General features: G+C 41.4%; 1 protein-coding gene across 2 annotated transcripts in view; it reads left to right on the top strand.

The window, feature by feature from the left end:
* The window catches only part of RSU1 (Ras suppressor protein 1), a 111,537-nt gene extending 97,203 nt beyond the window's left edge, over positions 1 to 14,334 (top strand). For both annotated transcript variants that reach the window (XM_054057711.1, XM_054057712.1), the window contains exon 9: positions 13,863 to 14,334. In XM_054057711.1, coding sequence (XP_053913686.1) covers positions 13,863 to 13,965 — 103 coding nt within the window. In that variant the 3' untranslated portion in view covers positions 13,966 to 14,334. The remainder of the gene's footprint in view (positions 1 to 13,862) is intronic.
* The last annotated feature ends 242 nt before the right edge of the window (positions 14,335 to 14,576 follow it).

Here is a 14,576-nt window from a genome sequence, read left to right as displayed (position 1 = left end):
GAGAAGGGCAGCGAAGCTGGTGAACAGTCTGGAGCACAAGTCTTATGAGAAGTGGCTGAGGGAACTGGGATTGTTTAGCCTGGAGAAAGGGAAGTTGAGGGGAGACCTTCTCACTCTCTACAACTACCTGAGAAGAAGTTGTAACGAGGTGAGTACTGGTCTCTTCTCCCAAGTAACAAGTGATAGGGTGGGAGGAAATTACCTCAAATTGTGCCAGAGGAGGTTTACATTGGCCATTAGAAAAAATTCTTTACCGAAAGAGTGGTCAAGCATTGGAACAAGCTGCCCAGGGAAGTGGTTGAGTCACCATCCCAGGAGGTGTTTAAAAGACATGTAGATGTGGTGCTTATGGACATGGTTTAGTGGTGGACTTGGCAGTGTTAGGTTTACAGTTGGACTTGACAGTCTTAAAGGTCTGTATCAACTTAAGCAATTCTGTGATTCTGTGTTTTGAAGGAGACAGAGTAGATGTCTGACAGTTTACCCTCCAGGACTGCAGCTTGGAATTTGGCTCCCTGTTGTTGTACTCTTTCTGCCTCTGTTGCTACTATGGCATTTAGACTGACTCTGTGCAAGTGGTTTCAACTCTGTGTTCCTTTTCCTCTCACTCAGAAGCAGGTGGAACCACTGGTTAATTTTGCATCACTCCTGAAGGCTTCTGTGGGTGCCTTTTGCAAATGTCTGATGATAGAGTAAACAAGTTCTTATCTTTTTAAGTAAAAGTTCCATATTTGTTCCTCTAACTCATGAGTGTACGTAAGCACCAACGATTTAGGTTGAGTGCTGCCTACCTACAGCAAAAAGATGTTCAGCAAAACCAGATCATATCAGTATGTATAATCCCGCCTTCCTTGTAAGAGAAACTATTTTGGTTAATGCGTGCATTAAGAAGTTTACAGAGTGACTCACTGCCCCTAGCTATTACTAGCACTTGATATGAAGACATAATTTTCTCTCTAGTGTTCATAACCAACCTAGATATTGTTCATATGTTGCTGTATAGTTTGGGGCTTTAGAGCTGTACTGCAAGTTCAGTGTGTCTGTTTGCTTGCATGGATAATAATGGCCGTGTGCAAGTGATTTAAGTAATAAAGAGCGTGCTGTTTAATTGACATCATAAAGCTGTGCTTGGTTTTTGCACAGTTTCCAAGATATGCTTCAGTTGCTATCAGTAATTTCAACACAAATTATTATGACACCTCTGTTATAATTCTTAAGTAATCTGGAGGTCTTTGCACTTCCCAAGTCACTGTTTAGGAGAGAGCTAAAATAAGAAATGTAGGTGATTTCCAAAAAGGCTATGATGAGACTGTGCTGTACGGTGTGCGCTAGTGGATTTTCCATTGTCAGGAATAGATTGCGTAATATTAAAGGCCAACCCTTGCACCCACTGAAAAACTTGTATTGATTTTGTTGAAATCAAAATCAGGCTGACTCTATGGTGCCATTTCATCTTGACGGATATCAAGGGAGAAGAAAGCCTTTCAAAGGGCTCTATGTTCTTAACAGCGTGGGCCTTGAAAGACACTGAAAGTAAAGTGGGAAATTGTGCAGATTGGATGACATTAGAATTTACTGATATCAGTGTAACTGTTCTTTTCCAGAGGGGCGGTCATCTTCTTGCTTTGCAAGAGGGGGAAAGCCAATGTAAAAATCTGCAGTGGAGCAGGGACAAGGGAGCATAGCAAGTGAGACTTCTTAGCTCACCCAGCTCACCCAGCACTATGGAACACAAATATAAGAAAAACACTGCTGTTAGGAAAGCATGGATGTATCACAGTTTGTTTCTGGTAGACGAAAGGAAGCTCAACCCTTTGCTCAAGGCATTAATGGCATGAAAAAATACTATGTGATTTTCTTGTTTCAGAGCCGCCTCCAACTGTAGGCAAGTTTGTTTTACAGAACGGAGTTTTAAGAAAGAGGACAAGCTGAAAAAGAAATAGTAAATATTCAAACAAATGCTGGTGTCTTGTGTTACCTTAGGAGCTGGTTCAGTTTGCTGATTGCTCGGTTTCAGTGTGGTCTGAGTAATAAAGAGCTGACTAGTGAGACTGGTTTGGTGTAATTCCCTGAATACTTCTGAAGCATAACAAACCCAGAAAGTCTTTAATGAAAAATAATAGAAAGGTAGCTGGGGGCTTAACTTCTGGTCTCCACTCATTACAGTAAGCGACATTTTCATTGCAGTGTTACCATAAAGATTATTGGCTGCTACATAGCATAGGTCCCACCTGAAAAGATTCTGGAACAGCTTTGTTGGCACAGTAAAAGCCATGGGAAAATGCCAAAGATTTGCTTAAAACCCAGTAATTGTTCGCCAGATATTAATAGTGTGATGCTTTGTTCAAAACTGGCTGGAAAATGGAGTGAATTGTCTGTATCGTTTTATTACATGGTATCTGTGTGACCATCTTTTGTCCCTACAGTAGATGTATACAACTGGAAAACCATCGTATTGATATTTTTTGCTTCCATAATGAAGTATTTAATCTCTGGCTTTCAAAATTCTGGCACTTTAACATGAATGGTGGAAACGATTTTGCTATTGTCTTTGATTCTACTTGCTTCTTGACTTGTATGTGAACTCATCAAAGTGTCTGGAAGATTGATGTCATTGGCATCTTTCTGCAAGTGTTGGCCAGGAGGTAGCTGAAATGGTTGTATTTGGGAACTGGAAAGAGATTTCATGAGGAAAATGGAAAAATTCAATATTTGCATTGACATTTTATGCATGTTCAAAAATTCAATCCAGGAAGGTTCCCCTGGAACAGCCTTTCTGGAAAGTATATTCATCGTGAGTCAAAGAAAGCCAACTCAGGTGACTTGGTGAAATTGGGTAGCCTGTGATGTGTAGCACTTCAAATGTGGTCCTTTGTGTCAAAAAGGTGAAGTGAGCTCCTTGTTTCTTCACCTTTTTCCTGGTGGTTCTTTTAAGCAGCTAAATCCAGTGGGCTGGAGGAGCCAGGGGAGTCCTCCACCAGTAAGCAGCTGCTCCATATCCCTGTTCCCTTATCCTGCCAGTAGCAAGGCTAACCACAAATTCAGAACACAGGACCAGCCATGAACAGAATGAGCATGACAGGAGGACAGATGACCACAGAGAGGACAAACAGCAGCCGGGCATCAGTGTTCATGGAAAACCCTATATCAAGGACCCTTCTGGTACCTGGCTCCAAATCTCAATGTCTCAAGTATGAGGCCCCCAGATCGAGCCTCGCCACCCTCCAGTCCTTCAGCATCCTTGGGAGGTGGTCCCAGACCCTTGGTCTCACCAGTATCCAAGACTCAGTCTGTCCTAGTAACCAGCTAGTCTACCTTGAACTTTGTCAGTGGGTAATGCATGCGTGCTGTCAGAACAGAGGGTACACTCACACATAAAATAGTTAGAAAGAGGTAGAACAAATTGGAGGTGATTTGGTGCAGACCTTAGCCGAACAAGTGTGCTGACCAGCCTCCTGCTTGCACACTGTTGGCTTCCTTTATTCCCTGCCTGATCCTCTCTTCATTTTCCTGCACTTGTTTTCTGCCATCCACTTTGATCCCTCCCTTCCACTCTCTTGGTCATTCCCCTAAATATCTCCTAAGTAACCCTTAAATACTTTTGATCAATGCCAGGATTCCTGCTAAGCATCCCACAGTAAGTCCTATGCCCCCTTTACACAGTGCTCCACAGAGCTTGCACAGCCTTCCAGAAAGAGTTTCTAGCGTTAGGTTGCCCAGGTGGGTTGTGCGGCAGGACTGGGGTTTAATCCTTCACCTTTTAGAGTCTCAGAAGTGGTGATTTGCGAGGGTTAAGTTGGTCAGGTTCCCCACCATGTCACACTGTCCCTCAGTGTTCAGTCTTTGTGTCTATTTTGAGGAGCAGTTAGGCAGCCAGTAGGGATGATGATGGCAGGCATCCTGGGAGAGGCAGCTATATAAACCCTGGGTGTGGATAATTGCAGTCCCCTGAATGTTCTCCCTGTGACTGTCAGTGAAATCGTTCATCCTCAGTGTGCAGCAGAGATGGCTCAGATTAACTCAGACACTTCAGTTTTGCTTAATAAAAAGAAGAAAAAAAGACTGTATCAGTATTTCCCCAGAGTCCCTTCTATACATTTTATTGGTAGACTTTATACAGTTACTGGGAAAGAAATACATACCTGCCAGACATAAAACAACTTAAAGAAAGTTCCTTGGCTTGCACTTAGCTATTTTTACCCTCTCTTTTCCTTTTTTTTAATGTTAATTAGGTGCACAGCAAAACGCATGTAGTAAATCAATAATAAAGATTATGTAAGAGGGTTTATCTGATTAGCAAACCCCTTAGTGTAGCATTCAAAAAGGAAAATGAGCACTGGTTTACTTAAGCCCAAAGGACTCCATATGGCCAACAACATTAAAATAACATAAGAATGAAGAAGACTTTGTTCATCAGGCTCCAGGAATGTGACTGTGCTGCATGCCAGTATGTTTTTTGCACCATGTTTTCTGCTTGTCTAGGGTTAGTTTGAGAGCAAGCAGGTGGCCATGAGTATGGTCCCGACAATATGGTTTAGTGCATGGAGCAAACTGTTGATTTATCTTCTGCATGCTCATGGAATTACACATACATAAAGACAAGGGTTGTGATGATATAGATGACCTGAGTTAACAGAGCACATCCTTCTCACTTGAATAGTATTTTTCCTTCTTGCTGGTGCATTTTTTTTTTTTTTCTGTGCCCACCTGTGCTGGCTTCTTCCAAAGAAGCTGAGCCTATTTGTGTAGGTTCTGTGTCTTTTAATTCCTTTTCATTCATTAGGTGGAGGATGTCATTTGTTCTGGTGGATACCTCAGCCCTCAGGGTTTGCAGCTGATGCCTGTATCTGGCATTAAGTTGTTTTTTTTCTGGAAAAACGTCAGTGGGGAAAACATCATTTGATCTGTGAAAGGAAAACAAGAGGAAAATATTCCACTGCAATCTGTGGGAATTCTCAGCCTTGAGGACTTCCAGTTCTGACCTATGAAACTTCTTCATGCCTGAGGTGGGTCTGGGACTGGTCTGCACATGTAGGCTGAACCACTCACTGATCCATTAAAAATGGAGCATGAGAAGAGAGATTAGCCTTCATGGATGTGCTTGAAGATGTGAGTCCTGAGTGAGAAATTCTTCATGATTGAGATAGTCTGATAGGACTGTCCAGGTGCAGAAACGAAATCACTTTCCCTAGTCCTTTCAGGCTGCTGTCTTATATACTGGGCTAGCTGTGGTGTGTTTTATCAGCACAATTCTCTAGATGAAATCTTAATTGTGCTTGTCTCTGTTTTTAAAGAATTAAGTATAAGCATGTCCTCTCCTTTCCATCTTTGTGACAGTTCAATGGAGGTGTACCTTGTAGGTCTCTCTGGCTTTGTATCACAGCTGGGATTTTCAGTGCTGGGCTCCCTGGATATTAGATAGGTCTGACTTCCAGAAAGCAGATGCTGGTTCAAAACCCTCTCTGCCAAAAGCCACATCTATTGTAAGGTCTTTCCAGTTGGGTATGCAAAGTCATCAGTCAGTTTTGCAAATCTTGGCCTGTGCATTTTCCTTTAAAAAGACTAGTTGTTTTTTTTCTCCTGGGTTTCTATGAGCTTCCAGCTGTGCTCCCCTAACAAGCCTCTCATTTAAAGTTTCAAAAGGCTGCTAGCCTCAGAGAATATAAGGACAAGGCTTTCTTTTCTTACTGTATATTAATTAAAGAAATGCTTAACACCTACTTGGAATACCTTTTTGAAAAAAATTAATTAGTTATTAACATGTAAGATGTTGAGTTCAAAGAAGCAGAGGTTAAATTAACCAATTTAAGAGTGGACGTGTCTGGCAGAATTAAAATTATCCAGGAATTGCCAGCCCTATAGGAGAGCAGGTGTTTGTAAATCATAATTACCTCAGCTCAAATCTCCCCATGCAGACACGTCTCCCCTGAGGTGTCTCCTCATATGTCCAGCTGGACTCTGTTCCCTTTACAACTGCTATGTTTGGGCTGCTGAGTCGTCATGGCAGGACGGATGATGTTATTGTGAGGAGCACCGCAGGGAACTCCTGAGATCCAAGCTAGAGGCCCATCTGGTAAGTGTCCATCTCTGGCAGTAACGTGTAGGGAAAGAGGTTGGGAAACATGATATGTAGAGGTTAAATCTTTCTTTTCCTCAGGTATATGGCACAGCAAATGTAAAGGGGAGAGACTGGGGCTGAGGGATCTGACAGAGGGGAGCCCTATGGGGAATTGTCCAGTAGGAGACAGATGGGATGAATGGGCTTATTTTGGAGGATGCATGTTCTACACAGTCGCTGAGATTGTGAGCTCCAGGACAGTTTTGGCAGAACACTTTTTTTTGCTTATTGAGATTTGGAATGTTTTTAGGCAGGAATTCACAGTAAGTCAACGCTGAATTGTATGACTCAGTGTAGTCTATAATATAAGGGAACTAACAGCTTGTGAGAGCATGCAAAGTGGGAACAGAGCGGGAGTGGCTGCTCTGGATGGACTTAATCTAGCATTTTAAAATGTCTCAATGTGCGTGTCTACATCAGCTAGCTACCAACTGTCCACTGTAGTTGGTAACAATCTGTAACAAAGTATAGCAACTAAGCATTTCATAGCATCATTGGTATATAGTCACTCAAAAAGCTCTCTACTCCTCTGTTGTCGCTAGCTAGATTTTCACTGACTGCGGCATGGGCTTGGTTACCTAGCTCTCCACCTGTACTGAAACCTTTCCAGCTTAATTTCATCTGTCAGAAATGAAACTAGCTTCAAAAAAAGAGCTAAACCAAGCAGGGAAGAGGTGATTGGTTCCCCTCTGGAGTGTTTCTAGGGGTGAAAACCCCAAAAAGCTTTTGAGGGGACCAGGGATTTCTGGTGATATGGAAAATCTCTCTAAAAGGCCAGACTGTAGCAGACTTCAAAATACCGGAGCATCTTTACAACACATTAAGAGCTGCAGGTTTTACTAGCTCAGAGACCCTTGCCACATAGCAGGCACACAGCACCACCAGCGCTACCTCCTTCAACCAGTCAACCTTCTGGAACATGAAGAGTGAGCTGGTACACAGACAGATGACAGCCCATAGCTGAGGTGTTCGAAGAAACTTGCAGAGTTTCAATTGATGAACATCTCTAACACTGCTGCCATCTGCTTTCAGAGCGCTTGCAAACAAGGGGCAAAAAAATTAGCTCAATAAAATGAGTCACTCTTGTCTGTTCTTCCTTATTAAGAATTGTAAAATTGCAGCTTGCCTTCTAAGTGTGCAAGGAGACCAGATATTTGTATTATTTACACATTCAATGTTCCTCTTATTTAAATCATCTGATTTATGTCACACAGAACAAAACTAAATTATTGGTAAACTACCAAAATAATATGATACTAGCAAGGTAATTTTAACTCCCTTTGTTTAACTCCCTTAACTCACTGGTACGCTACTGACAAATTACACCCCGGTATCTGTCCTTTTCCTGGGAGAAGGTGTGGTTTGAGGAGATAATGTGTTAGCTCCCATGGGAGAAAAGGCCAGTCTCAGTCGCTCAGAGGGAATACTGGAAGCAGCAATAAGCAACACAAAATCTGCCAGGGCAGAAGTATCTCAAGCAATTAAGTGCTTGAGAATTGTAACTTATGCAGGCTAGCCAGCACATATTGGTCTTGCAAGCACTTCTTTCAGCTTTGAGTCTCTAGTGATATCAGCAGTGATTAAGCCTCTCCCCTTTCCTGCTTCAGCAGCTGGGACTGGGGACCTGTTGAGCTCACTGTAAATATACCTACATTTGAAGCTGCATCTGAGCATTAAATATCCACCTGAAACAGGGCTCAAGCCTGTTTCTTTTAGAAAAGTGAGCAGTGATGGAATGTTTCACCTTTGTTTCTCAGATGATGATACTTACCTGGAAGTAGCATCTGTCCAGAATCATATTTAATTGTGCAAGTCCTTTTCATTCTGTATACTAATCCTATAGTTCTATTACAAACATAAAGAGAGAGCACTGTATTTCTGTCATGGTCTAACCCAGCAGCTAAGAATCACCCAGCCACATGCTCACTCTCCCACGGTATGATGGGGGAGAGAATCAGAAGTTTACAAGTGAGAAAACTCATGGTTGAGATAAAGACAGTTTAATAGGTAAAGCAAAAGCTGCGCACACAAGCAAAACAAAGCAAGGGACTCATTGACTACTTCCCATTGGCATGCAGGTGTTCAGCCATCTCCAGGAAAGCAAGGCTTCTTCACTCCAAATGTTACTCCCTTCCTTCTTCCGCCTGCTTTATATGCTGAGCATGGTGTCATATGGTGTGGCTATCCCTTTGCCCTTGACTCTGTGTAAGTGCTGCTGAGCAATAACTGAAACATCTCTGTATTATCAACACTGGTTTTAGCACAGTTCCAAACCATAGCCCCATACCAGCTACTAGGAAGAAAATTAATTCTGTCCCAGCCAAACCCAGCACAATTTCTTATGGCTCATTCTTGAAATCCTCTTTGAAATGCACAATAAAACTAATGTGTACATCAGACACTTTACAGTAGTTCACTCACTTACACACGTTCATTCTTTTCATCTCTGGAAGCCTGTAGCCTTCAGCTCTTGAGTGTTTTGTTGTACAAGAGAGAAAAATTGGAGGCAATTGTGCTGAAGGTGGTTTTCAAAAGGGGTTCTTTCAAACTTCATGAATTTTAACTATGGTACTTCTTTAAATTCAGAGATTTTGGTAGCAAGACTGCGTGCTTTCAAGTTACAAGGCTCCATGCCGGATCTTATGCTGTAAATCGCAACATTTAGCAATTTGTAGTTTAATTTAGAAGGATCACCTACTTTCCTAAATGCTTAAGTAATGTGGCAGGCTGCAGTTATTGATTCTCTCTGAATTTATTACAAGAAAGCCGTATTCACTCTTTCCTCTTGGGAATGCCCCTCCTGAACTGCATGCTTGCTAGTGACAGCTTAGACCCCTGATACATAACCAAAGACCTTGCCTAATATCTTTGCAACTGCTTGGGGAATTTTTATTAAGTGAAAGCATCATTAAAGTAGACAGAATGATGAAGTTTAATGAGCATCTTTCTCACTTGATATTGTTAGTTTTGGTGCAGCAGCCTTAGTGCTCTCATTTGTCACTTCCAGTGGGGCAGGTAGAGAATGCAGGGACATTTTGTTTATGTTTATATTTGCATACAAAGAAACATTTCTGTTCATGAGAGGTATTTGCTTTGAAAATTATATACAGGAAAGAAAGTAACTGGAAATCTCTATTTGAAGGCTTTCTGTGTTTTCAGTCTTGCATTTAATCTCCACTTTAACGTAATGAGAAGGCTGCACTCAGTACTGTAGCTGCTAAGTCTACCAAGGTTCAGCAATTTGTGAACTGTGTTTATAACAACTAGCTTCTGACTGTTGCTGCAAGCTGCAAATATCTCAAATATTAATTTGCACTCCAGGTTTTGTTCTTTGGCTGAGGTTTTGTTCTGTCAGCTGTATATAATGTCCTGGTCAACCCCAGGAACAGGTGACATTCCAAAATATCAGGTGTGAAGGCGCTGCAAAGTATATACTATCAGCCCTTACCTCACAAATCTACTTTTAAACAGTAGCCCAAATCTGCCTCAATATTCCTTTTTCTGGAGACTATCTTATTTCTCTTTATGGAGACCATCTGCCTTCACTAAGTGTCTTTTCATACAAACAGATATGTCAAGGTGCCATCTCCTAGTATGTTACCGTCCATCAGCTGAGCTGCATAACTTTCTCTGTGTATGTGTTAAGCTGACCTCCACAGCTGAGGATGGTGTGTGAGTGTCTGTGCCTAACATATTTGACTTAGCAGTGGTGCCAGAGCAAGAGCATGTACACAGTCAGTTACTACAGCTTGGCTGACAGATGGTGATGTGCAGGCTATGGTTTTTGTGGCTACAGTCTTCTAGTCGGTATTGGAATCATTAAGGATGGTATATGTAAACTCCGCGTCTGTTACTGTGAAGAGGCTATAGGTTCTTATGTAATTCAGGTAGTTGCTTCTCTGTGTGGATCAACTCCATCGTTTGTTTTTTCTTTTTTTTTTTTTCCTGTTTTTTTTTTACACCACTACAGAAGTGGTGTCTGTTGTTGTACCAGAAGTTCATTGAAAATTTTGAATTCTCTTTCCTTAGTGTAACAGAAGGCAAATTCTGTCCCAGAGGCATTATCACAGTCGTTATTGTATTTAAATGTTGTTGTGACACCATATGTCTCCTCGTATTTGATGTGTGCAAACACAAGAGACAGTCCCTGTCTGTGAAGGCTTGTATAATCTAAATACGTCTGATCCTTGCTCTTTGCATAGCAGACTACTGTGATAGATTGTAAAGCACTTCTCTTCAGTTGAGAAGCAATGTGCAGCTGAAAGTTCCTTGAAATTTTTCCAGAGAAACCTAAGTTGATGTATTTGATTTGCTTATTTCAAACTCAATAATTATTTTCCTGAATGAAACTTTGGTGCACATGCCGATAGATGTGGTTAGACATGAGAATAAGTAAAAAGAATGTAATAGTGCCGCATATGTCTGCAACTCATGCACATCTACTACTACTGACATAGTATTTGCATGGGGCAGAGGGAATTGATTGAGCACCAATAGCACAGAGTATCATAAGGAGCAAATATCAAAGAAAAACTGCTACCAAAGGCGTGTAGAGGTCAACTGGGATTTTTACTGCTTAGCGTCTGTGTAGTCAGTAGAATTCCTGCCACACCCTTTCATTTCAGAATAAGTTCACTAATCTGAGCTTTGTCAGTCCATGAACTTGAATATTTGCACTGAGAAAGCAGGAAATGAGAGGCAGAATGAATGCCAGAAGTGTCAGCTGAGAGGGAAATTCATGTAAAGTCTCCAAAGCAAGAAATGGAGCCTAAACCAACCTGAGCAGAAAAAAAGGGTATGTAACACTTGAAAAACACTAAAGCTGTTATAGTCCTCTCTGGGTTGGTAATAACAGGATGAAGGAGCCGTGAGGCGGCAGGAAGTGAAAGACAGGACAGTGACAGGGAACTTCTGTTCCTATCCACACAGTTTTTTGTGCTCAGATACAGGGAATCAGTGGCTTCTCTTAATTTGCTGCTTGAAGTTCTGAATGGGGAGTTTCTTATATGAAAAAAACTCTCATTCTACTACAATGTACATTATTTCTCTAGAGTCAAGACCCAACTTGAATGTTAATTTAGTGTTTAGCTAACTATTGGTGTTCATAAATTTGAGCATGCATTTCCATTGTTTCCATGCATTTCTCTGTTGCTAAGTTCCCAGAGTTAAAAAGTTATTACTGACAGTGGTTCAAATGCTGTGCTGTTTATCATTGAGATTCCTGACTTTTTCTACCCGGGATCAATTTTTGATGGGCTAGCCTCCTTGGCTGACACTTCTGTGCTCTTCCACAGTGATGGCATTTCCTGGTACCAAAACATCTTCCATATCTTCCCTCCCTCAACTCACTTGACACCTTCCAAAACAGGACAGTTATTTAGAATGGATATTTGATTAGTACGCATACTGTGTACTTGGATAAAATATAGCCTTGTGCTGTTGGGGCTGTGTCTGTTATGAAAAGAAAAATATGTGTATTGTAGTTAATAGTAAGCATGCAGTTATCACAGAGGGTCAGGGCTCTCTGCATTCATCAGGAAATGACATCTGATCTCTCATTAACAGTAGGTGATGATACACATAAAATTTCAGTAAGGTGAAGTAATGTCATAGTTTACAGTTGTGCTTTCCTTGAGCAAGGCTGTTTTGGGTAAAGTGCACCTTGACAGCAGCCTGTTTAGCAGCGTGATGTAAAATTTCAGCTGCTGAGGAGGTTGGAAGCAAGCACTGCCTCTCCACTCCACTCTGTGGGAAGCTCTAATCCCATTCTGCAGTCCAGGAACCCCAGGTTTGAAGCATCTTCCAGATACAGTTAAATAAAGCTCAGGGCATCTTTTAACCTCATGAGGAAGAGGAGAAGCGGGGAGAGAAAGTTTTCAGTTGGAAGAGACCTACAGCAATCACATAGTCCAATTGCGTGGCCAGTTCAGGACTGATGAAAAGTTAAAGCACGGTATTAAGGGTATTGTCTAAATGCCTCTAAAACGCTGACAGGCTTGGGGCATACACCACTCCTCTTGGAAGCCTGTTCCAGTGTTTGACCACCGTCTTGGTAAAGAAATGCTTCATCATAGTCTATACCTCCCATGGTGCAGCTTCGAACCATTCCCATGCGTTCTACCCCTTGGTACCAGGGAGAAGAGGCCAGCACTCCCCTCCCCACTTCCCCTCCTCAGGAAGCTATAGAGAGCAGTGTATGTCTTGCTGACATCTCTCTGTGTCTGACATAAATAGTCCCTCCACGGCCATGCCTTGTAGCACAGTAATTCAAGAGTATATTTATATGTTTGGATCCTTGTTTAATGTCTTTTACACACAGTTGACTGGCCTGGCCCTGTAGAAGGAGGGCCTGTCCTCTGCTGAAATTAGTTTCAGCCTGCAAAGCAAAAGAGGTCACTGTAAATAAAGAGTCACTTTATCATCAAGATACCTGCTCAGGGTGATATCCACCGCAGAACTGTATGTCAGGTCACGCTTTCTGGATAAGCAACAACTTATTATGACTAAGTGTGTCCTGACATGACTAAGCAAAAGTATCAGCTGAGAACTTCTGCATGCCCCCCCAGACACATGAAAATGCAGAACCGTGGGCTCTGTGGTGACAGTGCTGACAGCTGCTCACTCAGATTTTGACATGTCAAAAGGCAGTTCTAGAAAGACTCAGATTTTCTCAACCTCAGGCCCTTGGATCTGTCCTGTTTCTTGACAAAGTCCACCAAAAGGCAGCAGTGCAATGACACAAGGAAAGCTGCTGTGGAAACTGCTGCTGTTATCTTCTTCAGTAGCAGAGTTCTTAACAAGTGGTAGAAGTTAGTGTCCAACTTGACTGGCAACAGCTTGGTATGGGATTGGGGCAGGCCCTCACCAGCATCTGGCCGAAGTATTAGCAGGGGGCACCTTATAGAAGGATTGCAGTGTTGGTGTGAACATCACCAATGTTCATACAGCTAAAAGAGCAGAAACGAAGCTTGTCTGTGTTCCGTTCTAGATACATTGACACCTCTGCAAAATACATCTTCCAAAAGCACTTATGTCAATAAGGGAAGTTAAGTTTGAGCTGTGTTTATTTTGGGTACATTTTTAATTTAGTTTAATCAGGATTACTCATAAATTATCTATTAATTACTATGTGATATTTAGCAAGATCCTCTCAGCCATGTAGTCTATTTAGCTTCGCTGGGAATGCTAGCCATCTTAATTGTAGGGTACTTTGTCAACATTTAATCAGTGGTACTTACTAATGTGGCATTGATGTGTTGGTAGCTGTCCCAGTACTATCAATCATGTGTGAGCAGCAAAGGCGGCTGTGGCACCATTGTTCTCTGTCACATTATCAAGCCCTTGGGTTTTCTGGTTAGGGATGATGCTCGCTTTGCTCTAAGTGGGCACTCTATCTCTCCAGTTCAACCCAATTTTTGTCACTGTCGACTTGAATACACATCCCTGCAGCCTTCTGAGCCTAAATCGCATAACTGCAGAATAAAGGCTGCTAGTTTCTGAAGGCAAAACTGGCTTCTCCTTCACTGCTCCAAAGGCATGCTCTTCCCGATGTTCCTCTCCTGATCAGTCACAAAAAAATAGTATTATGGACTGCAGCATGAGATCTAATAGAAAATAGTGTGTTGAGACAAAATAACGACCTTTTTTATTTCTAGTAACTAGATGCATTGTTTAACATGTTGCAGAGTAAAAGCCTGTGTTTAATGCTTCTATCACAAATATGCTTTATTTCGTTTCCTTACAGTCTTTATGGCAGACACATGCAAGCGAATCCTGAACCTCCAAAGAAGAACAATGACAAGTCAAAGAAGATCAGCCGTAAGCCTCTGACGGCGAAGAACAAATAAGTCCCTGGCTTCTGCCTCTGTTTTTATATCTTACATTGCTTTTGCATGTGCCTATAATATTCCTATGCATCTCCTGTTACTCATAAGAAAGCAGACACTAGTGGTAAAAGCAATTTACTATGTATACTGCTTTAGAAGGTACTGCTTAAGGAATATAAAATTACATATTCTCCTAATTATGATCACATTTATGTAGTCATTTAATATATCACTGTCAAACACAGTTTAGCTTTTCTATTTATATGTATATTAACGTCCTCTCTTCACATGTATCACATCCTGTTAATACGGGGGGGTTTGCAACTATATTATACAATATTAAATTTCATATAATATTCAAAGTTATTTTAATAAAGGTCTTTATTTGTATTGTGTTTCAGTTTCTTCAGTAGGGCTTCCAAAGAATTACTTCCTTGAGGAATGTATGTGTCCAGTTTCCTGCAATGTGTTAATTTCTTGTGTAGGGATGTGGTAGCATTTTATTGGATACAAATTAGTTAAAATGTAAAGCATTCATTCAAGGAGTGAAAAATTTTAATCAGCTTCTGTTTCTTTTTCACATTCCTGTGTCCTGCTTTTTTCCTTAAAGGTTATTTTGAAATCAAGAAGTA

This window comes from Cuculus canorus, chromosome 2, assembly GCF_017976375.1.
Source record: "Cuculus canorus isolate bCucCan1 chromosome 2, bCucCan1.pri, whole genome shotgun sequence".
In the NCBI taxonomy this organism is placed as follows: Eukaryota; Metazoa; Chordata; class Aves; order Cuculiformes; family Cuculidae; genus Cuculus; species Cuculus canorus.
Note: the sequence above shows the minus strand (reverse complement) of the source record. Positions and strands in the feature narration are given on the sequence as shown.